This window comes from Semicossyphus pulcher, unplaced genomic scaffold (genome assembly GCF_022749685.1).
Source record: "Semicossyphus pulcher isolate SPU_LCO1_2020_fin unplaced genomic scaffold, fSemPul1.0.p SCAF_22, whole genome shotgun sequence".
Classification (NCBI taxonomy): domain Eukaryota; kingdom Metazoa; phylum Chordata; class Actinopteri; order Labriformes; family Labridae; genus Semicossyphus; species Semicossyphus pulcher.
The window spans coordinates 20206201-20230386 of record NW_027211696.1 but is presented as its reverse complement, the minus strand read 5'-3'; the positions used below and the strand labels follow the sequence as shown (position 1 = coordinate 20230386).

Sequence of the window (24186 nt, the reverse complement as noted above, 5' to 3'; positions counted from 1 at the left end):
ATAACTTTGTAATACTTTCAGAAAGTCAGTTCAAGTATCATAAATGTTTTTTTTACAAAAGCTGAATCATGATGGAGTCAAAGTGTCTTTTGTCTTTTGTCATGAATAAATGTTTTTCCATCACAGAGGCGTCTGCTGGTTCTCTTCTCAGAGCTAGTGTCACGTTTACTCTGCTGGTGTCAGTGACGGAGGTTCGTTTACTCGTGTTCTGGACTGAAGCAATGTTTTCACTCTGTTGGTACAAACATCTGCCTGAAACACACACACGCACAAACAGGACTCTCTGAACATGCACTAATGGAGAGATGTCAGAGTGAGGGGGCTGCACGAGGACACGCCCCCCGAGCAGTTGGGGGATCCGGTGCCTTGCTCAAGGACGCCTCGACAGCGCTCAGGAAATGAACTGGCTCCTCTCCAGCTACTGGCCCAAAGCCACGCTTGGTCCGGACCGGGACTTGAGCCAGCCACCCTCCGGTTCCCAAGCCCAGGCCCTGCAGACTGAGCTACAGTGCGCCCCCAAATGGTTACATATAGAAAGTGCACCTTCATAATCAGGTGTATTTCTTATAAGAGGCCTGTTCATCTTGTTTCCATGGAGACTGAAGTCTTTTTTTCAGCCTGAATGACAGTTGACCTTTTCTTGCTGTGGAGTAAAGGCTGTTTATATTTCTGATTTCAGCTTCTTTCTGACTTTTATTTTACTGAAGTGACTCTTTTTGTTTTCTCATAACTTTTACCTCGAGGACTCGAACTGTCCCTTTAATTTGAATGTATGCATATAAAAAATAGGACACAATATTTCTGTTTGGTTTCGATGACTCTTTGCTGTCTTTAAACTCAGCAGTGATTTATTATTCAGTGTTTGTGTTGATCGACTCTGACCTGATTGGATGAGTGGGACCGGTTGCAGCCGCTCCCTATTAAAGACAAATGGTTCGCCTGATGAAGGTCTCGTACCGAAACAGGAGTTTACACGTCTGTTGTTGTTTGACCTCTTCCTCTCCTACGCACCTGAAACGGGTGTACGAAGAGTTTTTTCAACACTCTAAATATTGTCATTTAAATCTTGAATTAGTTTAATTAAACAATCAATAGTTTAATGGAATGAAAATGTGCTTAAACGAACATTGATTAATTTACTGATAAATAACCTCTTAAATACCTGCTGTAGCTAATTTGATACACACATATTTGAGACACACACAGAGACGATTTTCCATTACAAAGGTCTAAAATATGAAGTTATTATTTGTTGCTTTAATCAAGTAAATATTCCTCTTCAAGTCCAGAAATACATTAAATATTTTTTTGCTTTAACTTTTTCAAAATTTAAAATCCTCGTGTGACTTTTTGATGTTTGATGGCTCTGATATTCTGCCCCCTGGTGGATCATCTGTGCACTGCATGCGTCTGTTTGTATTCAACAGGTTTTAAAGAAAGAAACGATTACACTGATGTTGTAGAGGTCTCAAAAACCTGTGTATCAAACATGATACGCTTGGTTCTTTAATTAGAATCTATGTAAATTTTCTCTCCGTCACTGAAAGGAAACAGAGAACTGTCCGAGTGTTTCTGAATAAACCTTTGATTTGTATTTATGGGACCGGCTGATGTGTCTTCTGCTACTTCAACACCAGATTTGATCTTTCCCTCCGCGCTCTGATCCTCCTCTGGTGATCTGTTCTTTCTTGTAAAAGAGAAACAGGACAAAGAGGGAAGACACGATGCTGCTGCAGCACAATAACACCTTTCCACAGCTCCACCTAGCGGTGCAAACACAAACCGCACCCTGCAAGTTCCCAACTGATCTCAAATGTCCGACACTCAAGTCTAAAGATCAGACCTTCAGGCTCCCTGTCCCGCCGGACGTCAGTGTGATATAAAACATGTAACATGCTTCTACATAAACACGCCAACATGAAAGAGTTCCCCCAGACTTTGACTTCCAACCTGCTGCGTGTCTCTCAGGAGAAGTGTCAGTCATTATCACAGCAGATAAAGCTGCAGGGCAGATAAAGAGGTCAAACTCCTCTGCGTTCATAACATCACACGACACAGGAGGGAGACAATGTGTGGATAACACGGCCTCACCTGAACAACAGAAAACCTTTTATACTAGAAGGACAATTAAAGGCCGGATAAAGAGACGTTTGTTGCCTCTTTATAGAAATCCTACTGATGATATTAAAGTGCTCGTACTTCAAAGAGGCTTAAAGTCTCTGTCAAAGCTTCCAGAGACGAGCGAGCTCAGACCTCCAGACATGGACTGTAGTGTGTTCACTAAGAGCAGACATGGGCGGGAAGAGATTAGCATTAGATTATTAATATGTCTGTACCACAGGCTGTATAAAAAGATGGCTAACGTGAAGTGAGTCCAAACCCTCTCTGTCGCCCCCTGCTGACTGGCTGCAGCTCATAAAGCCCGCCTCCTCCATGTTAACAGATGGGACATGAGTCAAACTATAAAATCAAAATACACGTCAAATACATTTTTCTCAAACATGGTTTCTGTCATTATAGTTAGTTCTTAAGTAAGTTTACTTTTAATTAGTTATTTGATGCTGTAAAAAGGGGGTGTGGCCTCATGATTGACAGCACTGAACGGCGAGAGGAGACGTAACTAACACTAACACTACAGTCATTGAACTTTCCATCAGCGTGAATATCTGCTTCAGACCGACACAAGAAGCTGTTCTGCTGCAGACTGAGCCCACCTGAGGGTCCAACACGCCAAGGACACCTGAGGGCTCCAACACGCCAAGGACACCTGAGGGCTCCAACACGCCAAGGACACCTGAGGGCTCCAACACGCCAAGGACACCTGAGGGCTCCAACACGCCAAGGACACAAGGTAAAGGTGTGTGTCGGGTAGAGGAAGGGGCGGGACATCGATACTGCGGCTCCACCAGCCGATCTCTGCTGCACACACTTTGGATACAGATGAGCAGGATGGCAGCGCCCGCTCCGGGGGGGGTTTAGCTTCACTTTTGTCCAACTAGAGGAGGTGGAGACGCGTCGGCCATCTTTATAAACAGTCAGTGGTTAGCACTAATAAGCAATTGTTGCTTCCTGCTCCTTCTGTACCTGACTTGTTAGCTTAGCTCTTTAACGAGTTAACTAAAGAGCTAATGATTTAGCCTTGGATGTAAAACAACTCCCCAGTAATGACCTTAATCTGTTCCTACTTTGCTCACTGCAAACGTTTTCTGTTCCAGCCCTCTTAGCTTGTATCATGTTCATATTGTAAAGCTCCATTCGGCTCATGGAGGACAAAAGAGATCACACTGTCATTTATTTATTTCATTTATTACCTCCACGTTTTTTCATTTGAAAAGAAAAGGTTTCATTCAGTCAGGTTCATACGATACATTCACACCTTTACAGAGGACAGTAGTATACAAGGAGGAGTGCGTCCGCTGGGCTCGACTCAGAGGACTGTTCGATGCCTGAGTTTCATCTCTGGGATCCTTCGTGCACATGAGCTCAGAGGATGTTTCCCCCTTAACAAAAGGCACTTTGACATTAAAATACAGTACGATGTGCAGGTCATAGACGGAGAAAGAGCCTTCTGCCCTTTAGGTTCCCTTGTAACTGTCTGCTGCTGCTCCTGATGAAGACTGCACAGTGACTGTGGAACACTGAGGGGAGCAAAGAGACACGTAGTGGGTTTTTCTTTGGGATTTCTTCATACAAAAAGTGGTTCAGAGAGACAGAGCGTCTTCAGCGGCTCTGCCTGAAGAGACAAAAAGTCTCAACCCCGACCGCCTCGACACAAACACGTCTAAACGTGTCGGGCTGAGGGTTTCATAAACTCTACAGTACAGTAAAATGTGGCGGAGCTTCACAGGAAGCAGAGCGAGGAGAGCACCGTGTCAGTGTTTCAGTTCAGGATTCTAAAACCATGTTTGCAGTGAGTGAGTCCACAACACCAGCTGTGTGTGTGTTTCATGTGTGTGTGTGCGTGTCAGTATCATCTTGTAGTAGAGGGTCTTTCTCTTCCGTTGTCCTGCTCCTGTTTCCACCGGTCGCGGCGCCGCCTTCACATCTCTTTCTCTGTGTCGGGAGGGAACGAAGACAGAGAGTTAGCGAGCTGAACACGACATGAGACTTTAAACCTTTGAAACCTTTAAACAGGAGATAATAATCCATCAGGCATGTGACCACGGAGACGGCTTTTATTTCACATCCTGGTTTAAGGAACCTGTAGAAGCCCTTGATGCTGCTTAAAGGGATAGTTCGGATTTATGGACACTGAGTTGAACTACTTCTGAACTCCGACCACGGGACTCGGTGAGTGAGCTTTGCATCCACTACACTACTAGCAAACCTTTCATACAACTTGGTGTCTAAAAATCTGAGCTTTCCCTTTAATGGAGCGCTCCTGCATCACCTGAACCAGGTTTCTCACAGCACTTTGTTGGTACAGAACATGACATCATGGATAGTGACAATTCAAGACAGTTCATGCAGACTGAATGTTCTGTGATACACAGAGATCATGTGATAGAATATGTAACATCTGGAATGAACCTCGAGTGAATAAGAAAGCTGCTCATTGTGTCGTAACAAAGGTTCACTCACATCCTCGTCACACATGCGCAGGTGTTGGAACAAAAGGGATGAGTACAGTTTATATACAGTGTATGCCTTTGTGCGCACCCACCTGAGTTATGTAAGTTATATTTCTCCTTTGTGTCGTGGTCGTGTGAGCCTTTTATCTGCTCTTTATCGGAGGCCTAAAAAAATGACCAAACGTCTCACAAATCAGAAAACACAAAAAACAAACAGCTGCTGGTTTTAATCGTGAAAGCTGCAGCGTCGGCGTGATTTTAGATCGTGGATGCGCAGAGATATTAGAAGTCATGCAAGGAGTCGTTTTAACCAAGCGGTTAAATTTAGTGTCTTTTCATACAAATCGCAGACAGTGGAGTGTGAAGGCATTCGCTCTGTTTGCCCCCGCAGACAGATCATCATGCAACAGGATGAAGAGGAAAGATAATCAAAGAGACGAAAGATTTGAAATCGACCAGCTGAGACTCAAAGATCAACAGTCAGTGTTTCTGCTGCGTCATGAAGGACGTATGTGATCGTCTCTGCCTCACAGAAACACAAGAACCTGACGAGCTGTAGCTCTCCATCAAAGCACATCAGAGCACAGAGTCAGCTGGTGACACGGATCAGTCGTATCTTATCGTACAAATTTAACTTGTCTTTGTTTTTACTTTTCACAGCTCAAAGTCTTAAATATTCATGAAGCTTGTGCTGTTCGACCAGCAGTGAAAGATATCATGTAGACAGTTAGAAAGGGCCATGAGAGTGAAACACTGGTTTGCCAAAGACTTCTTTGTTACTGTGGTGTTATGTTTTATTTTTAAAACATATTAAAATGTTCATAACTCACAAAGAAGCAAAAAAAACTTTTTCTAAAAAACATTTTTTATTCAGATTTCCTCATTTTTAATCTACGTGAAGGAGCCACAGCCCATCCCTGAACCGCAACACTAGCAGAAGAAATTAAACTGTTTCAGCATTTTGAGGATAAATGAGAAATTTCTAAAATAAAGTTGAAAAAAAAGTTCCTCATTTAGTCTTAAAATTTTAACTTTAATTTAGAAAAGAAAAAAACACATTATTGAATTATAATTTTTTTTGTCTTCTTTTCTCACATTAAAACATAAACACACCTCCCTCCTCTCTTTTCTTTTCTTCAGCCTGGCACTTTAATCTTTCGTAGCAAAACAAAACATTTTAAAAACTTAATTAATTCATTAAACTCTCACACACAGAGTTATTGGCTGTCGCTCAGCAACTACCTGAAAGCTAAAACTCTCAGAGGGCGTCCACGCTCGAACCTGTCGAGTCTCTGCTGCAGGAAAACGATCTCAATCAATAATCAAACTCGAGTCCAACTCGGAGGCGACTCCTTCAATTTGGAAAAAGGAGGGAAATATTCTTAAGATTAGTCTTAAAGACAAAATCAGCTTCCCTTAAAAAATCAAACTGACACAGTTCAGATGAAATCAGGATCAGAGTTCGGCGAATGATTTGGATGATTGATTTCTTAGCGACAGAGTTTTACAAACCCCGGGGTTGTACACTGTGGAGATTTCAGCGTTAGTCGGAGCCTTCTGCGAACACAAAACACCAACAAAGGTATGAGATGAAATCTTTGACTGTTTCACTGAAACCCCGTCACCTGCCGGTTCACCTCTCTGACCTCACCGACGCTTCAGACCATAAAGCACTTCAGCGGTGTTGTGATGACATCACACGCTCGTTAACGTTAACTGGTTTATGGTTTTATACGACATGAAGGGTTTTATAACAAATCACATTAAACGAGCTCGTGTTGTTGACATGCTGGTCTTTCTTAGAAAGAGTTTATGAGAGGGTTGATACCACAGTCATCGAGAATCAGGTGGTAGCTGTTAGCTTAGCATACAGACTACAAACCTTTTTAAAGGGCCAGGCTTACACTTACGAATTAACACTTATTTCACGTTGGTTTATTGCTGAATGAGTTCACCAGCCAGCTACATCCACACATCCGGTTTAAAAGATTTTAAAGTGGGTTAGATAGAGATAGCAGGGATAGCATGTTAGCACGTTAGCATGTTAGCATCGGAGCAGGTGTGTTTGTGAGGTTTCAAACCACTTCTTTATGTTTCTTATTGTCAATAAAAAAACAATTTGGTCAACAATTAATTGACCAAATTTTGCTGCCTAAAATAGAGAACCCAATATGGATTCATCCGCCGCTGAAAATAGTCCCTAATAAAAACACTATTGTCTCCTGTTTTGACTTAAATATATAAACATACATATATTAAAAATTTCGTTGCAAAAAACGACGGAAAATTATCCCGGATAAAAAAAGTATTAAAATGAATTTGACGCTGCACCAACGTTCTGTGAAATGTCTTCATTAAAAGGAAGCACAAAACAACTTTAGACGAGTCACATGTTGCAGATAAATAAAGTAACTTTCAGTGCGGACTCTCCTGCTCCGGCTCCGGCTCCTCTCCGCCTGTGTGAGGACACACATGCACCATGCTGCATGCAGTTAAAGAGGTGTACTGAGGCGCACTGGCCTGCGTGCTGTGCGGCAGCTTTACCTTCAGTTTGTGATGCACCAGGGAGGCGATCAGTATCGTCAGCAGGCCGAGGGCGATGAAGCCGTACTGCATGTACTCCATCACAGCGGGGAGAACAACCAGGTTCGTGTAGAAGGTGGAGAGGATGGGGCCGTCTATGTAGCCGCTCTGAGGAGGGAGGAAATGCAAGAAAGACACGATATGATGACACACTGGTCATATCGCAGGATAGAGAAGTTAAACTCTTTCGTGTGTTGAGTGTTGAGCATCTTACCTCCTCGAACCAGATCATCGGCATCACCACCTCAGAGATCTTTCCAGTTTCTCTACAAGGACACAAACACTCAACTTCAAACTCCAAGGCTGCATGGTGGGAAAAACAGGAAACCTCCAGCAGCATATGATACTGTACAATGAATACATATAAACACAATACATGACAAATGTGCGGGCAATATAATAGTTTAGGGAATAAGTTCCTTACGTAATGGCCGACACTCTCTTCATGTAGAGGTTGAGCTGCAGACGGATGGATACGTTCAGCGGGACGCCTGTTTGCTGGAAAGAGACATCGACAGATCTCAAGGGGGGAATAAAAAAAGTTTTCAATCATCAAACAGAAACTTTAACGTGGGAACGCGTGAATCTCATCCCAGCTATTAAGAAAACGTTCCCATGTCGGGCGGCACAGCAGACAAAAGAGGGAAATCCTCCTGATTCTTTCATCATCTTTTGATGATCTTAGAGAACCAGCATCCACTTCAAGCATCAAATAATTCACCCAAGGACTCCTCTGTGGCAGCAACATGTAGGATGTAACAATAAAATCATTGTTGTACAATTTTGGCTTAAACTGCAAATAATAAGGGACAGTGTGTCAGCCGGATGGGCGTAATGCAGCAGGACGTCGCAGCGCAAACTTTAGGACCTTCGCCTGCAGCAGGAAGACACCGAGCGCCCTGTAAAATTAAAGTTCACTTATTAGTTTAGCGTAAACAAAGAAAGGGCCGAGGGCGGGAGTCAAACCCGGGCCGCCGAATCGAGGACGATGGCCTCTCTGGATGCTCCGCCGAGCACCAATCGGCACCAATCTTTTTGATGTCAGACATAAATTACTCCGTCTAAATTTCAATATATTTTCACACTATTTAGTTGTTCAGTAAAAAGTTTTGACGTTCTGTTTGAGACTTTATCAACAGTCGAGTAAAAGTCATGTGAAAATCTGCAGGAAGTCTGGACACGGTTGCAGACGTTCCAGCAGTGAAGAAGTAAAAATCGAAACGCATCTTTGTAAATCGATGATACAAAATCACCTCAGCTGCATCCGTCCTGACTGAACAATTTATGTGTCTCAGTTGGGAGGTTGGTGTTTGATCCCTGACTGCTACGGTCACGTCGAAGTGTAATTCGGCAAGAACCAAATCGCTCCTGGAGGTAGAGCCATCGGTGCCTGAATGACTAGATCCTGATTAGAGACTTTCCATAGCAGCCTTCGCCATCAGAGTAAGGTTAGTGAACTATTTGAGTGCAGTCCATTTACCATTTAAACCCTGCAGAGTCTACAGCAACTTCAAACCGTGCACTTCATCTCCCTGCTGCCGTAACAGCCTCCACTCTTCTGGTTTCAGGCTCTGCACCTGATTTGGGGATTTGCTCCCGTTTGCTCCCGAAAAGATTGTTTAGAAAGTTTGTACAAAGTCATTGTTGGAGTCCATCCCTGGGTGTTCGACGGGAACCTTGGAAGAACGGAGCTGGCTTTGCACGTTGCAGCACTTTCACGTTGAAACAGGAAACGGACAAGCTGCTGCCATAAACTTGGACAGTCTATTGTAAATATTGTGCTCTGTAGCATGAAGGTTTTCCTTCACTGAGACAAAAGGGCAGAGTGCAAACCATCAGGATTAGAACGTCCTAACGCTCATCAGATAAATGTTTCCTTAATGTAGCACAGCCTGCATGTAAACCGGAGAAAACACACAGGCAGGAAATCAAACAATGTATATAAACGCTTAAAGGAACAAATCAAATCAACAGATTTCAGATAAATCTTGCGTCACTAATCCTCTGAACAATATAACGTCTCCTTCGTCCTGTATCTGTCCCCCTGCAGCCTCAGCATGCCACAACGTTTCCTCTGACATCTGGACCCTCAGCTGCACAAACACCGGACTTTGATGTTTAGTAACGTCAGGACAGTGAGAGCCGGATGCGAACCATTTAGTGCCTGAACCTACAGGAAATTAAAATGTCCCTGAGCCCGAAAACATTCTCCGCAGTTACTACAAAGGGAATGGTTTAGGGAGACTCTTCGAAGACTTTCATATCTGCAGAAATGTAAGAGGGTAATTTGTTTGCATGTGAGTCAGAATGCTGAGAGATTTGGTGTGAAGGGCGACAAAGAGCAGTGAAAGCTCGATAGGAAGTCGCTTTAGATGAGTGACCTGTGCTGCTGCTGCTTTCTCGCATGATTTGGCAACCTGTAAGTCCACTCTATCAAGCAAAGCCCCGAGAGAGGGATTAACGACCTTTGGACAGACATTAAGAGTGGTATTAGAAACCTTATGAAAGACTAATAGGTTTAAATTTTTGCAATTACTTCAGTAGATCCCTTGATGCAGCTGCTGTGAGACGGACGTGAGTCTCTCAAAGCAAATCTGCAACTAAGTCCACCAAAAGTTCTTGTTCTTCCACTGACGGGCTCAGATTGTTCTTCTTAGTGTGTGACATCACAGAAAGGATCCCTACAGAGACACACATGTGTGTTACAGAGTTATGTCCTTTTATCAATTCTCATTGCTCTCTTCAAAGCCACCAGACTCCATTGTCATTTTGTAGCGCTGAACACAAGATGTGCACGTCAACCGCAGCCCTGATTGGTTAGTTTGTTTCTTATTGTGTGACTTGCTTGTGTTAAATTGTAAGTTCAGATTCAAAACAATATTTGTGTAAAACACAAGACCACCAAGAAACCGTCCCAATCAGGGAGTCACTGACCAGCAGCTAGCCAGCTGAAGTGGCTGTTTTTACCAAAGGAGTCTGGTGGCTTTGAAGAGCGATGGAACAGCTGCTTCTGGTTTTACAAACAGCATCTTCCTCTGTAACAAAAAGGTCTATCTCTGTAGGGATCCTTCCTGTAATGTTGTCACACACTTAGAATAACAATCTGAGCCTGTCAGTGGAAACAACAAGAACTTGTCGAGGATGCACTTGCCCCAAAGGATGACTCTGCAGCCATTACTGCCTGTTTTGCAACTTTTTGCGCCTGTAAAAAAAGCATCCGAGTTTAAAGACACCAGAATTCCTCTTAAACTTTTTACCCTTGCAGACAGTTTTCTGCATTTCTCAGCAAATGTGCAAGAAGTGCTGTACATATGTTATGTCATCCAATCTATACCCCCCCCGAAAATCCTTTCCCCCCCCATATTAAATCAGGTCCATACGACCACCACCACCGCTGCCCGCTCACGTTTCCTTATGAAAACACCGACCGATCCATGTTCATCATTCCATGTCTGATAATTAGATTGAATCCATCAGTAAAGAATGAACACAATGTTCAATGTTGTTAAAACGAACCCACCCCGAGCTGAAAAAGGGCCTTATACCCGTCTGACACGAAGCTGCCTCATTCTGTAACAGCTGTTTTAGATCGCTTTAGCTGCACTTTGTGTCAGCGGTTAATGTGATCAATATTTAAAATGTGTCGATGCAAACATACATGTGGCCGTCCTCTTTGAAGGACCGCAGATTAGTCTGCCCATAAAGCAGATTTCAGAGCTCTTGTCTCAACATGTGGCTCTGATCAAAGCTAATATGGGATGAAGTCAGGGGGATAGAGAGAGGACGGAGGAGAGACGTGCAGCTGGTGCCAGACAGCAGCTAGAACTGACAGGGTGCTGACAGTGCTGATATATGACAGACGTGATTGGCCCGTACGTTTTCATGGTGTACCCTCTCATCTCTTTTTATGGAGTGACTTATTGCTGTTTTTTATTAATTAAACCTGCATGGAAATTTCAAGTCGGTTGAGTTAGACACTGACCAGTTAAGACTAGAGCCCGACTGATATACTGGGTAGCCGATATCGTCCCCTGATACGGGCCTACCTGTTCTGGTATAACAACTATTTTTTCAGAGCACAAAATACAGAAAACAAGGCTTCGAGTGATTTCAAAATGGTGTCTTCACCGAGTTTATCCAGCAGAGCAAAATATCATTACGGCAATATATCGTCTTCCTGACTCATGCAATACAATTATCGATACTCTGGCGACAAATATCGCTCATTTAATTTACAAATAAATGGATAAAATAACAGATTTCCTGCATTGTTGACTCGCGCGTCACGACTCCATGACTCCTCGAAGTGGAAAGCGTCGAATAACTCGACCAAAGACGGTGGTAACGTGAACGGAAATTAATTATTTGATCGTAGAATCTCTGTATCTTGATATTATCGCTATCGCGGGCCACGTAACGCATCGAGTTACCCTGCGATTCCCACCCCTAACTATAAAAGCTTTATCATATAGGACAGCTGAAGAGAGACAGGAAATGTGGGGAGCAGAGAGTGGGACATCCACGAAATGATCGGCTGACCTGGAGTCGGTCCCGCAATCAGTGCGTCGAGTAGTGCAGCCTCCACGCATGGGGCGCCCGCTCCACCAACCAACCCAAACCAAAGCTCCTTATTATATGTTTTATTTAACTGTGTAAGAAGCTGCCTCCTGAACACCGTTGCATATTGACACAAGCCTGTAGAAATGGTCTGTTTTCATTCAAGCTCAAAAAGTCCCAAAACTGACCGTCACAATAGTGTGCTGGGATTTTTCATGTATCATTATTGGTCTCAGGACTCCCTGGTTGGGAGGCAGGTTTAGCTCAGTCGGTAGGGCAGGCGCCCCAGAGACAGAGATGAGGTCCTTGTCGCAGCGGCTGCTGGTTCCTTACCGACCTTGGCCCTTTGGTGCACGTCCACCCCACTCTTCTCCTCCCCATATTTCCTCTTCACTGTCCTATCCAATAAAGGCAAAGGCCAAAAAAAATCTTGGTTAGCCAGTTGGGCTCTAAACTTTTTTTAGCTGCAACCGACTGAAACCGTTTAACTTGCACAATCTAAAAGGACCTTTTGCTATCTTAAAGTGCTCATCTAAGCACCATCCCACGTTGTTTGGAGGTCAATGAGCCACACACACCAGGAATCGCTACTGAAGAGTGAGGATGTCACACCCAACACAGCTCCAAGGTTTTCCTTCACCACCTGAAACAGCACCATAAAAACCAACGGCAACTGTATCAATCGATCTGGACTTCTTGGAATCGATTGTGTTCTAGGAACGAGATGTCATCGACAACCTGTTCTGTTATCAAACCAGATTATTTTATTGGAGCCATATACAGTCCTCTAACAGCCCTAACCTCTCACAAGTAACTGCAATTATGGCAATTTCCAATTACCTTATCACAACATGTGTAACAGCCGAACACGGTGCCAGGGACGTTTACACAGGGAGAGTTGCATAAGGACTGAAGAACGAGCTGAATCATGGCGGAGTCATATCCAACTTATCAGTCCCTGTCACCGTTTACAGCAGGTCAATTATCATCAGTACACGTTCACTCAGCTACAGAATCACCGAGTTCATTCAGGGACGTTTCCTTTGACATGAAAAACACACAATAACTTTTCCCCATACTGTCAGCAGCAGGACAACCCCAACACTCAGCTGGACTTGATGATAACTGACAGATTGTATGAAGATAAACTTTTCTACACTCTGCTTGTGTACAAAGAATGTGCCTTCAGAGGGACACGCTTATATAACAATAACGGTCCTTATCACAGCTACGCAGACGACATTCTGATTTACTCTGTCACCAAGTGGCTACAGCCTCTTAGATTCAATATATCAAGCGTTAGACAAAGAAATGTGTTAATGTAACTACATTCCCTTCAGTTAAACAAAGTAGAGGTAGGAGTCCCTGTATGTTGGCGTTGCTCAGCCTGATTCGGGAGCTGTAAAGATTGAAACCCAAGTTACAAATTCTTGGTGTTTCAGTCGACTCAGATCTTCTGCAGCCAAATAAAGAACATAACAATATCAACCTTTAATTATATCAAACGAATACCAAGAATCAGAGGGTTCATGTCCAGTCGAGATTTAGGTGAAGTCATTTATGTCTGAATAACCAGCAGGACGGAAGAATGTGATAACAACAAAATATTATGGGAATAAATAAATAGTTAAGGAATTGACTGCAAAACGGTTAACATACAAATAGAGACTATTTCGAGATATGTTTGAGCACAAGTCGTACGAGTTTTTAAAGTATTATGAAATGCAATACTTAATAAATACGATATAAACCTTCACCCACCTTCAACCGCAAAGAGTTTCCAAAAAGATAAAAGAAACTTGACCATGACACAGAACTGATATGTAATCAGTCCATCGCCATGACAGCAACCTCAAGGTCGCTGACAACAACAGCGACACTAAAACAATCAGACGTACCTGCTGCATCACATCGTCGGATCATCCCACCTTCAGGTATAATACGCAAAAATACTCACGATACATATGCAGCTTTAAGGACACAGTAACATAACAAATACATTGATAACTGTTTGTGTGTATGTGCGTGCTTGCTTACTGGGTGAATGTCTATGAAGAGGCCATGTTTATCTTCATTAGGACTGAGGCCGTGCACGTAGTCCAGCAGCACCGGGTCAGCGTTAAAGAAGTGAGGATGAGAGATGAAGACCGGAGAGTCTATAAACACAAGAGAGAAGCTTCACTTATCTTATCAGTTTACGCATCTCCTGCTGATATCAGGTGTCACAAAGTCGAAACAAACAAATTACATACAAGTTTAAAACACCAGAGTGACCCTTTAAGTTAATAGAGGTGTGTATTTGTACTCACTGTGGCGGCAGCTGCTGACGTTGAGCAGGCCGGACTGTCTGCAGGGGCAGAAGCCGTCGTTGGGAGCGTAGTCCGTCCCATTGGCGAATAGGGTCTTGGGCGCAACATACCGATACAGGGGGATCCCTTGCAGCTCGCCTGGACGCTGGTAAACGAGCTCCATAGATCTGGAAAAACACACAGAAAGGATTTTGTAAATGTGCAAAGGAATGAACAAAGACGTGAGAGAGTAGGAACTCTCTTACCTGCAGGCGTCGGGGCTGTAGAAAGGTAGAGTGCTGTCTGGGGTCATGAAGGGAGGCCACATCTGTCCAGCTGTTCCATTGATCATGTTGCACTGAGGAGTCTTCCAGTAGTTCAGCTGTAACCGAGAGGACATTTCTATGAGTGTGGAAAACATACACGGGATAATAAAAGAACGTGTTCATGTAATGTTGACATCACACCTCAGTCAGGCCGTTCCAGGAGTCGACTTTATGGACTTTCCTGATGTCGTTCTTTCCAGTGAAGATGGTGAACAGGCCGGTGTTTGAGTTGTTGAACTATACAAAGATACAGCGGAACATTACAATTCATCTGCACCAGATTATTCATGCACAGACTTGCAATCGTGCTTGGAAAGTTTCTGCTCATTTCAACGTGACTTATTAAAACTGCTAATCCTGTCTCAGAGCAGCATACACTGACCTGCACTGTTTGTTGTCTGATAAACCTACACGCTCACTGGTGCATCTACCACCAAGGCCCCCGTCAGCAAGTACCCGTACCCAGTTACACCGGTTTAACCATGCAATAGAAATGATCCCCCCCACACCCACACTGGTAATTTAGCTAATTCATGGAGTACTTCCAAATGCTAAATGATAAGGCGATAAGGTTGTCAGTACTCGTCTCTCTGGTGTGGACACGATGTTCCAACAAACTAGCGTGCGTCACACATGAATCAAGAAGTTCAGAAAGCTTCAGCCGATTCTAACTTTGAGAACGCTTCAAATAAACCCTGAAAACTGGGAGATTTTAGTCTTTGCACTTTAAGCACACTCACTTTTCCAGTGTGGATATCCTACACCCTCAAACCCTGCGGTGCACTTGGACACGCATATGTTTCTGGTCTCCATGTCGCCGTCTCTCTCGTGATAGAACGGTAAATCCGCTCACTGTGAGCGTAACAAACCTAATCAAACACTTACTTCAGCAAAGAGGCCGAACTTCCCAGACGACGGCAGCATGCCGGGCAGGTATTTATTGAGGAAATCAACCAGTCCGCTGTCATAGCCCCACATCAGCTCCCCTACGGTCTTGGTCAGGAAGGGCCCCTCTTTGAAGGTCTTGAATGTGGCGCTGATCATCAAACGCACAGCAAAGGGAAGGTTCTCCATCATCACTGCGGCGCCCTGAAAGCACACATGGCAGTGAGGAAAGTTGAACAGAGGATCATGAGTGAATTAAGGAGAGAGCGTGCGTGTCGAGCGAGGGAACATCATGTCCTACCAGCACCAACATGTTCGGGATGGTGACGACGTCAGACTCGTTCCCTGCAGACATGGTCGGCTCAAAGAAGTACCGTCTGTACTCCCTGTAGGAGACTGTGTTGTTGGGGTGAAATGTGATGTTTTCTTTCTGGATGCGCTTTCTAAAATAAGACAAAAAAACCCCACGATTACACACTCATTCTGCAATGGCTTAACGGTGACTGGGCAAAGTATGGTGGCCCTTAGAGCCAAGATTAAGGGTTTCCAGGGGACTCTTAGAAGTAAGAAAAACGCCCAGATACATGTCGATTCCAGTAATCTAAGTCAGCTATCTCTAAACTGTTTCAAACAAGAGATTAAACCACAGACAGTGTCGAAGAATTGGAACCTCAAGTTTGTCATTTTTGCTTCCGCCATCTTTTTTTAGGACCAGAAGTGGATGAGAGGGTGGAGCTGGAGAGTAGCACAACTAGTTGCTGCTAACGCCACTCTACGTTGGTATACACCATTGTTAGCATGGTGTCATGGTAACTGAGAATGCTAATTAAAAAAATGTCAATGTCAATCACAGGTAGCCCCGCCCTAAACCCTCCCCTGCTTTCTGGTCTGTGTGACTCTCAATGGGAGCGTCAGTGACTAAATGTATGAAACTAGAGATTGAGACCATAACCTCATTAGGAACATGTTTACTAAGAGTACAGAGGACTTATATAAAGCCTGTTTTATAGACGGATTAGGCAGGGGGCATGTCCTTGATAGATGTCTATATAAGACTTTCCTGGAAGATAATTACCGTGTTATAAACCCAGCTCCATCGTGTACATTTAATGTTTGATTTATTTGTTATATGAATATATAATGTGGCCCGTGCTCATGACGCCAAACCTTTGGCCTTCAGTTCAAGGTTCACAGTTGGACACAGGTTCTTCTAATGTGATAAAGTGATAAAGAGGATCAGATAAGATAGGATGGATGTCAGGAGGAGAGGACAACACTTCTTCAGCTCTGACCAAGATGTGTCCACAGCAGCAGGCAGCACAAAGTAGCAATGATAGTTTAATCAATGATCACACAGTTCCTGACGCCCCCGAGGGATCATGTTTACGTAGGTTACTGAAGGTTAGGAGTCAAACTGCACGTGAACACATGTTTAACCAGAAAGTAAACAAGCGCACATTTTAAGTTGAAAACAGCAGATAGGATCCTGCTCTGAACCCAGGATTGATTTTCAGAAAGAATAGCTCCATCATGTATAGTTTGTTTGCATCAGTAGTGTTTTAAACACAGCAGTAACATCGCTTATGTTTGTTAGTGGTGTGAAGGAGCCGTTTTAACTGCTAATTTCAATCACACAGTTTAGAAAAGTGTTCTAAGGAGAGGGGTCCTTTTTAATGATTATTTTAATACCACACTCCTGATTTCACTTGCAGTACTTTTATAAAAAGGACTAGATGGCGGGGCATTGCTGTGTTTTTGCTGCTTCTCTTTCGCGTCGAAAGGAGCCAGTTGAGGCGGTTCGGGCATCTGGTTAGGATGCCTCCTGAGCGCCTCCCTTTGGAGGTTTACCAGGCACGTCCAACTGGAAGGAGACCCCGGGGCAGACCCAGAGCTCGCTGGAGGGACTATATATCCCGTCTGACCTGGGAACGCCTCAGAATCCCCCATGTTGCTGGTGAGTGGGACACCTGGGTCACCTTGCTGAGCCTGCTGCCACAGTGACTCGGCCCTGGATCAGCAGAAAATAATGGATGGATGGGATGGATGTTTTTGTCTCTGCTGCTACCAAACAGTTGCTAAACTGCCTTTTGTTGTCTTAGTAACGACGACAAAGAAAGATCTATCTTTCTGACGTTCGAGAAGAAGACTGCCAGCTGACAACATGGATGTAAAGGCTGCTCGGATTAAAAAAATAGTTTAATCTGCTCTGCAAAGGAAATGCATCAAAGATATTAGTTAGAGCGATAGGACGTTTTATTTTTGCTATTTTGACAAATAAATCCACAGGGCGTCTTTTATCTTCTTTTACATACCACTAATCAGAGTCTGATGTATGCAATCAATAACACCATTGATTTTTCATTCATTGAAGTGTAATGATACCGAGGACTGAGTAACAAGGGATGTCCAGATCGGATTATTGGGCTAATAACCGATCAGTACGGGTTTTTTATCTTGTAAAATAAGAAGTTTGGATGCAGACATGTGTCCTCTCGATTCACAGCTTTATCTTCAGGCATGTGTGTTAGAGTGATTACATGTCGTAAGTGTGGCAGCTGTTTGTTCAGGCAGCTGAAAAACAGCCGTTATCGGCACGAACACTGTGAACTTTAATGCTAATTCATGTAACAGGATGGAGGAACATGTTAGAGCAAACATTACACAAAAAATCTCCACTGACCAAATCTGACAAGATTAGATAAGGCATGAAGGAAATGTTCGATTTACACCTGTGAGGAGGTCACGTGACCTTTGACCTCTCTGAACACCTTTATCTCTTGCTCTATAGGTGTAAACAAACAGCGCAACACACACACACACACACACACACACACACACACACACACTGCTGTTCAACCCTGCCGACTCTGTTACTTCCTTGGATGCCGGCTCAGAGAGACATGACTCCGAGGCGTAACAGAGGCGTAATAATCCCGCCTTGAACTGGCGGTGTAAAAGGGGCTAGTATTACGAGGTGGACTAATGATGCATTCATGAGCACATGGGATTGTCCCATTTCCTAAGTTGTGTAGTCATTCTTCCAGCTTCCGTCTCCTCACAAGCTTTAAGCCGTAATCTGGAAACAACTTGGTCGCTAACAAAGATTTGTTGTATTTTATTGCTTCGTAAATATCCAGGTCCCTCTACATAGACAGCAACAAACAGCTGCGATGTTAAACCACGTTACAAATATATCCGAGCGTAAAAAAAACTATTTTTTCTGCATAATCAGGCCTCAACTTTGTCGACTTGGTAAGCTGTGTGACTTAATTTAAAAAGTTGGGTTGGGTTAGGGGACTTTAACGTAAATGTTCCCAGTCAGGGTGAATAATCACTGGTTTTGTTTTTTTCATAGGATTTGTTGAAGGCTGCTAACATAAAGAATACGTGAGACTTATTTCCAGGCTTTATCTGCAGCCTCTTTCCTCTAAAGTGTTCCAATAATGTGCATTGTCTGCAGAAAGAGACGAGCAAGCAGACTCACAGAAGTCTCAGTCTCCTCCTGCCTGAACTTTTCTTTGCATCCATCCTGTCTGCTGTTACATAAGAACTGGGTTAACACATGGTTTCGATACGATGTACTGGAGGATATTTTGTCAGCAATAAAAAAACTAAGTGTACAGACCCACTGCCCCTCCTCCCTTCCCTCTCTCGGTTTCACATATGGAAAAGTTACATAAACTTTTGGGATGTTTTCCATTGGGCCAGTTGGACAGAGTTCAATTTCATGAATGTATACTGACCTACATTCTGCATGTAGGGCACATACTGTTCCTAAAAAGGGAGCCAGTGAGACACAAAGACGTATGCATACATTACAGAGTCAGCAACATGTGGCCAGTCTGGAAATTGTGTGAAATGGCGAACAAAAGAAATAAAGACAGGTTGTCTACATTAGTGTCAAAATGTGTGAAATTTTGCAGACAGGTTTGATTGATGAAGGTAGAAATCAAAATAGCCAAATCAGAGAAGATGACCTAAAAAACTCATCTTGCAACACATTTACGGGCAGCAGGACAAAGTGTACTCACAGGCAAAAGCATGGTTTACGGTTTGGCATGCTACTCAGTGAGGTGCTGGTGGATGTTTTAGCACTGTGTACCTGTACACGTAAGGTCCCTTCTGCTCCACCATGGGCTTCTCTCCCTTCAGGATCTCCTGCGGGTTGAGGATGTTGAAGAAGTAGACGGACATGAAGAAGGGCACGGGGACGTCCTTCCACATGGTGTAGGACATCTCGTTCTTTGGGTCGATCACTGTGTTCTGACAGGAGAGAAAGAAGGGAAACAATATAAAACAGGGATGCAGGAACCTGCTGTTTGTATGAGCAATGTACCTGCAGATTTGTTTCTCAATTAATGGAAAGAAAACTTGATAAATGCCTGAAGAAATGTGTTTTATTCTGTAAGATTGGTGAACAAACCAGAGTGAAAAAAACCTACAATACATCTAAAACTTCTGAGAAAAAACACATCCAGCAGAAATGCAAGAAAATAGTTGAATATAATCTGTGAAAAATCTTCTTTTTGCCGGTTTTTCTCCACCAGAAGTCTTCTTATATAAATCTATTTCTCCAAATTAAATTATGGAGGCATTGTTACAGCTGTGCTCCCTCTGGGAGGTTCTGTACTGGAGCGAACACACACATGGATTACATAACATCATGTTAAAGGGGTCTTTATGATTCAGCACCAGCGCTGCGTCCTTGACCTACATTACTAAGCTGATTTCACTTCACGTGGTTCGATTCCTTATTAAGAATAATTTTTGATACTAAAACACTTTTTAAAATCTGCATCTTTTTATCTCTTTTCAGATGTAAACAGCAGCATCACTCAGCAGGTTGATGAGAGAGGAAACAGTTCATCAGCCTTTATTTAATCATTCAACCTTCCACATTTAAACATGTGATCTCATTGATGGTTCAGATGAATTTAAGTTTAAGTTTATAAAATGTAAAAAAGAAACAACTGATAAATCCCTGTGATCGTTTCCCAGAGCCCGAGGAGAAAACTTGACACAGATTTTGATGTCTGATCAGCAGTCGTAAACTCTAAAATAACTCAATTTATACTCATATAAAGTAGAAAGAGGAAGGAAATCTTCACAAATTTAAATCTTCAGTTAGCAGATTTACTTTAAACTGTTTTGACACTTGGCTGGAGCTTATTTGAAGCTCTTTTATCACACATTTTCTCTGTACAAAATGTAAAATGTGACCTAATAGCATAATAAACATTCCCATTTGAATTCACACACCTTTTTCCCCCACAAAGTCATGACAGACAGTTTTGTCACTCTTTTAGTGTATAAGAAAAGTCGTCTCAGAGATGGTCTGATGTGAAATTCAGCTAGTGGCATTTTCATTTGATTATTTTCTGCATTTTCTACAGCACTGAGCAGCTATAACTTACCTTGAATATACGCTTCAGCTCAATAAAAGCAGAAACATCTGATATAAGAATACACACAAGACAAGAAACCCATATTATGTGCTCATACATACATTTCTATTTATTTTTTAAGCTTTAAATATGTGATTTTTCACATTATTGTTTAAGCACAGCTTTAGGAGCATGTCACTGTATTTCACAACACAGTATATCGCTCTGTATGTGAAAAATAGACCTTTGCATCCTTTAAATGTGCATTCACATGAGTGTTAATTATACGTTCAGAGCTTTTTTTTTTTTTTGCATGCACGCGTATTTAATCGACCGTTATTTTCCTCGAGAGGCAGTTTGACACGTCTTCTGTTACTTAAAGGTTAAAGAAGTTGACTCAGCAGATTACAACACAGGTTTCAACGTGCCAATGATCATCAGGGACGCTGCTTACCTTCACTATCTGGTCGTCGATGATTATCGGTCCCACGAAAGCAAGAACCGTCCCGAAGAACACCGTGAGGACACCTGCCACCACGAACCCGACAGCGACTTTGGCTTTATTGATAGCCATGATTTGATATTGACAGCTGATCGTCTGTAGCCCGGTGTATTAGCTTGTTTATGTGCAGTTAGCTGCGCGGCTAAACAAAGTAAGCTGGCTGTTAACTTGTACAACAACGTCTCAGCTCTAAATACTGTCGTAATGAGCTAAAGTCCACCGTCCCCGCCGGCTTTTCGCACCTCTGATCAATATTGTTGACATGGCTTCTATTGTGATCCTATTTATAGTTTATAGTCCTCTGCTAGTCACGCCTCCAGCTGCAGCGAGGATTCTGGGAAATGTAGTTCCCGCGCATTCTACACTCAAGCGACTAGATAGTCACATATTAACAGTTAAAAAAAGTGCTGCGATTCTCCCGATTTTCAGATATTAAGAGTGGAAGAATTACTTAGATAAACTAGCAATACAATCATGTAAAATACTGCATTCAGATATAAATCCTGCTTCAGGAAAACTAAAATATCAATTTATATTTAAAGTATTATATTAAAAGTGAGTTATTTTGCAGTTGTCTCCTGTGCCTGATATCTGATATTTTTTATCTGTTAATATGAGAGAGCATTATTTACTGTTGGAGCTGAAGGTGGAGCTAGTTTCAACTATTCTGTAGTTAGATTGTTCAGTCCAGTTGTTCCTAACCTAGGGTCCATGCACCTCCAGAGGGTCATCAGATAAATATGAGCGGTTGTGAGAGGGGAGAGGAAAGAAGTTTTTATTTTGGACTTTTCTCTCGTTTTTTTGTGCTTTTTTGTGCAATAGTAGCTTTGACCTCTTTGTGCATCAAATGATCATTTAATTAAAAATATGTGACACTTAGCCTTCTAGAAGGTTCTGGAAAGTAGTCTAAGCACATTTACTCAAATTCTGTACTTAACTACCTTATCTAAATTGTCTACATATTTATTCAACTCTTTCATATTTGTTCATATCCTGTATTATATTGGTTTATGTAATATTTATGTTTCCACTTCCATATTTTTCGTACACCATTAGACCATGATGAAATCCTTGTAATATAAAACTTAGTTGGTGATAAATGTGATCCTGATTCAGAAGGACATTCGTCACCGTTTTCTCCAGTAAAAGTCAAAGTCCTGATTTTAACTTTAATCACTGATTTTTCTTTCTACACTTGCCTAATTTTAGGCTAATTATTGCTGCTTAAGTTAATTATCATAATAATACCACTAAAGAGAACACTACTGTAGGCCTACAGTAATTTCAACATAAAACAGAGGGGAATGATATCCAGTTAAAAATGACACATTTACAGCACAAAACTAGGAGAACTCATGGGTAAATTATTACAACTTTTAAGGGTAAAACACTCATAATATTAATTACAAAAAGTGACTGAGCAGGTGAATGTCCCAACATGTTATTTACTGGACTATAATACCTCGAAGAAGCACTTACAATGGGCTAAGAGCTTTTATCTTTATGGACACAGAGTCAACAAACAAACATTTATACACAGTAACACATTAAAACGTAAGTTAGTAAAAGTAAGAATTCATCGCTCATCGCATTTTTTAGATGTTTTGGCGCCATAAACCCACCAGCTGTGCCTTCTGTATTTGTGCAACAGCTTTCATGCTCCGGGTGATACATTAACAACGGTAAAGAATAAACGGATGGCATAGTCGGACATTAAAGACCTTAATGTGTGTGTGTGTGTGTGTGTGTGTGTGTGTGTGTGTGTGTGTGTGTGTGTGTGTGTGTGTGTGTGTGTGTGTGTGTGTGAAGCTGCAGCATCAGAGCTTCATCTGCACAGAATCAAACTGCAGCACAAGTTTTATTTTGAAAATTAGGTGCACGCAGATTAATAAACATGTAAATATGACTCCTGTGCAAAGTTGTGTTTGAATTCTTTAAATAAACTACTTGTGATCAATATATATTAAAAAAAAAAAGACGAAGAAGAAGAACAATAAAACTTTATATTTACCAAAAAATTATCAGAATTCAACGTTTCTAACCTGATTTTTCACTATTTCAAAGTTGTAAAATTAATCAAACTCACCTTTATGATTTGGTCGTTCATCACGGCTGGTCCCACGAACAGAAGCACCACTCCAAAGACCACCGTCAGAGCCCCCGCCACTATAAATCCAATGGCCACTTTGACTTTATTTATAGCCATGGCTGCTATTGAAGATCGATTCTGCCTAATTAAAGGACAAACTGATGTTTTCTCTGAGTCTTTGGAGCCAAAAATATGAATGAACGTGTTTTAAATTCGAGCCATTCGGAGTGATGGATTCAGAGGAGGCTGCCGACACAGCGCGTGCTGTCTGTGTTTATATCCCGCAGGCCACGCCCCCTCCTCACACCGGGGGGCGTGCGCACATTTACTGCATTTTTTAGTGAAGTGCATCAAATTCAAAGTCACATTTTAGTCAGATGACAGTTTGTATGTCACTTTGTGTGATTTTAAGGAGAAGTGAAACATGTACGAATCTTAATCTCTTATTCTAACAAGATTCTTTTAACACTGAGGCTCCTGGTGTGGTCTGCTTATAACAACATGTATCTTAGCAAACTGTTAACCTCACCTCAAGTTACTGAAACTCTTCATGAAGCCTCAGAATGAGCTGGTTAGACCGAAACTCTGAGAGCAACCTGTAGGAGATGTGGGGAGGCTGTCCGCTGAAATTACACTCAGCTGTGTTTCTAATTATTCCTGTGGTGGAATTTTCCTGTTTCAGGCTTTAGGGTAAGAAGAGATGTGTTAAGACATCTACACCTCCTTGTAAAATGATGTGCTAGTAACCTCTCACAAGTGCAGGCCCTCTGCTGTGCGTAAAGTACGTTTCTGTTGATTTTGTTTTATGTGACTTTATATTATTGTAATCATTTATCTGTTTGATTTATATTGATTGGAGTAAAGAGTCAAGGAGAAGAATATGTATCTTTCTAAACGTAAACTCCATGTAACCACTGACGAGTTCAAACTGCTGTAGAAACATGCCGTTTGACTGTACAACTTGCTACCTCCATCTAGGTTAGAGCAATTTAGTCTTTGAG

At 42.4% G+C, this 24186-nt stretch overlaps 1 protein-coding gene across 4 annotated transcripts; it reads right to left on the bottom strand.

Annotated features, from left to right (window-relative positions):
* Nucleotides 1-3317: 3317 nt before the first annotated feature.
* scarb1 (scavenger receptor class B, member 1) lies at nucleotides 3318-23302 on the bottom strand. Of its 4 annotated transcripts, XM_069673176.1 has the most exons (13): nucleotides 21049-21291; nucleotides 19313-19473; nucleotides 15512-15653; nucleotides 15211-15414; nucleotides 14467-14562; nucleotides 14266-14381; nucleotides 14021-14187; nucleotides 13749-13867; nucleotides 7579-7652; nucleotides 7369-7420; nucleotides 7116-7262; nucleotides 4664-4736; nucleotides 3945-4053 (listed from the first exon to the last, which is right to left on the bottom strand). In XM_069673176.1, exons 1-13 carry the CDS (start codon nucleotides 21166-21168, stop codon nucleotides 4040-4042), a joined length of 1485 nt encoding a protein of 494 aa, XP_069529277.1. In that variant the 5' UTR covers nucleotides 21169-21291; the 3' UTR covers nucleotides 3945-4039. The 4 variants fall into 4 exon arrangements, with proteins under 4 accessions (XP_069529276.1, XP_069529277.1, XP_069529275.1 ...); XM_069673175.1 differs by lacking the exon at nucleotides 4664-4736 and having other exon boundaries at nucleotides 3318-4053; XM_069673174.1 differs by lacking the exons at nucleotides 3945-4053; nucleotides 21049-21291 and adding an exon at nucleotides 23183-23302 and having other exon boundaries at nucleotides 4443-4736.
* Nucleotides 23303-24186: the final 884 nt, after the last annotated feature.

Coding starts and splice junctions, on each gene's coding strand:
- scarb1 (XM_069673174.1), bottom strand. CDS start 23,302: ATGGCTATAAATAAAGTCAAAGTGGCCATTGGATTTATAGTGGCGGGG. Junction 15,415..15,511: donor TCCCGAACATGTTGGTGCTG/GTAGGACATGAT, acceptor GTGTGCTTTCAG/GGCGCCGCAGTGATGATGGA. Junction 7,263..7,368: donor CGATGATCTGGTTCGAGGAG/GTAAGATGCTCA, acceptor CTCCCTCCTCAG/AGCGGCTACATAGACGGCCC.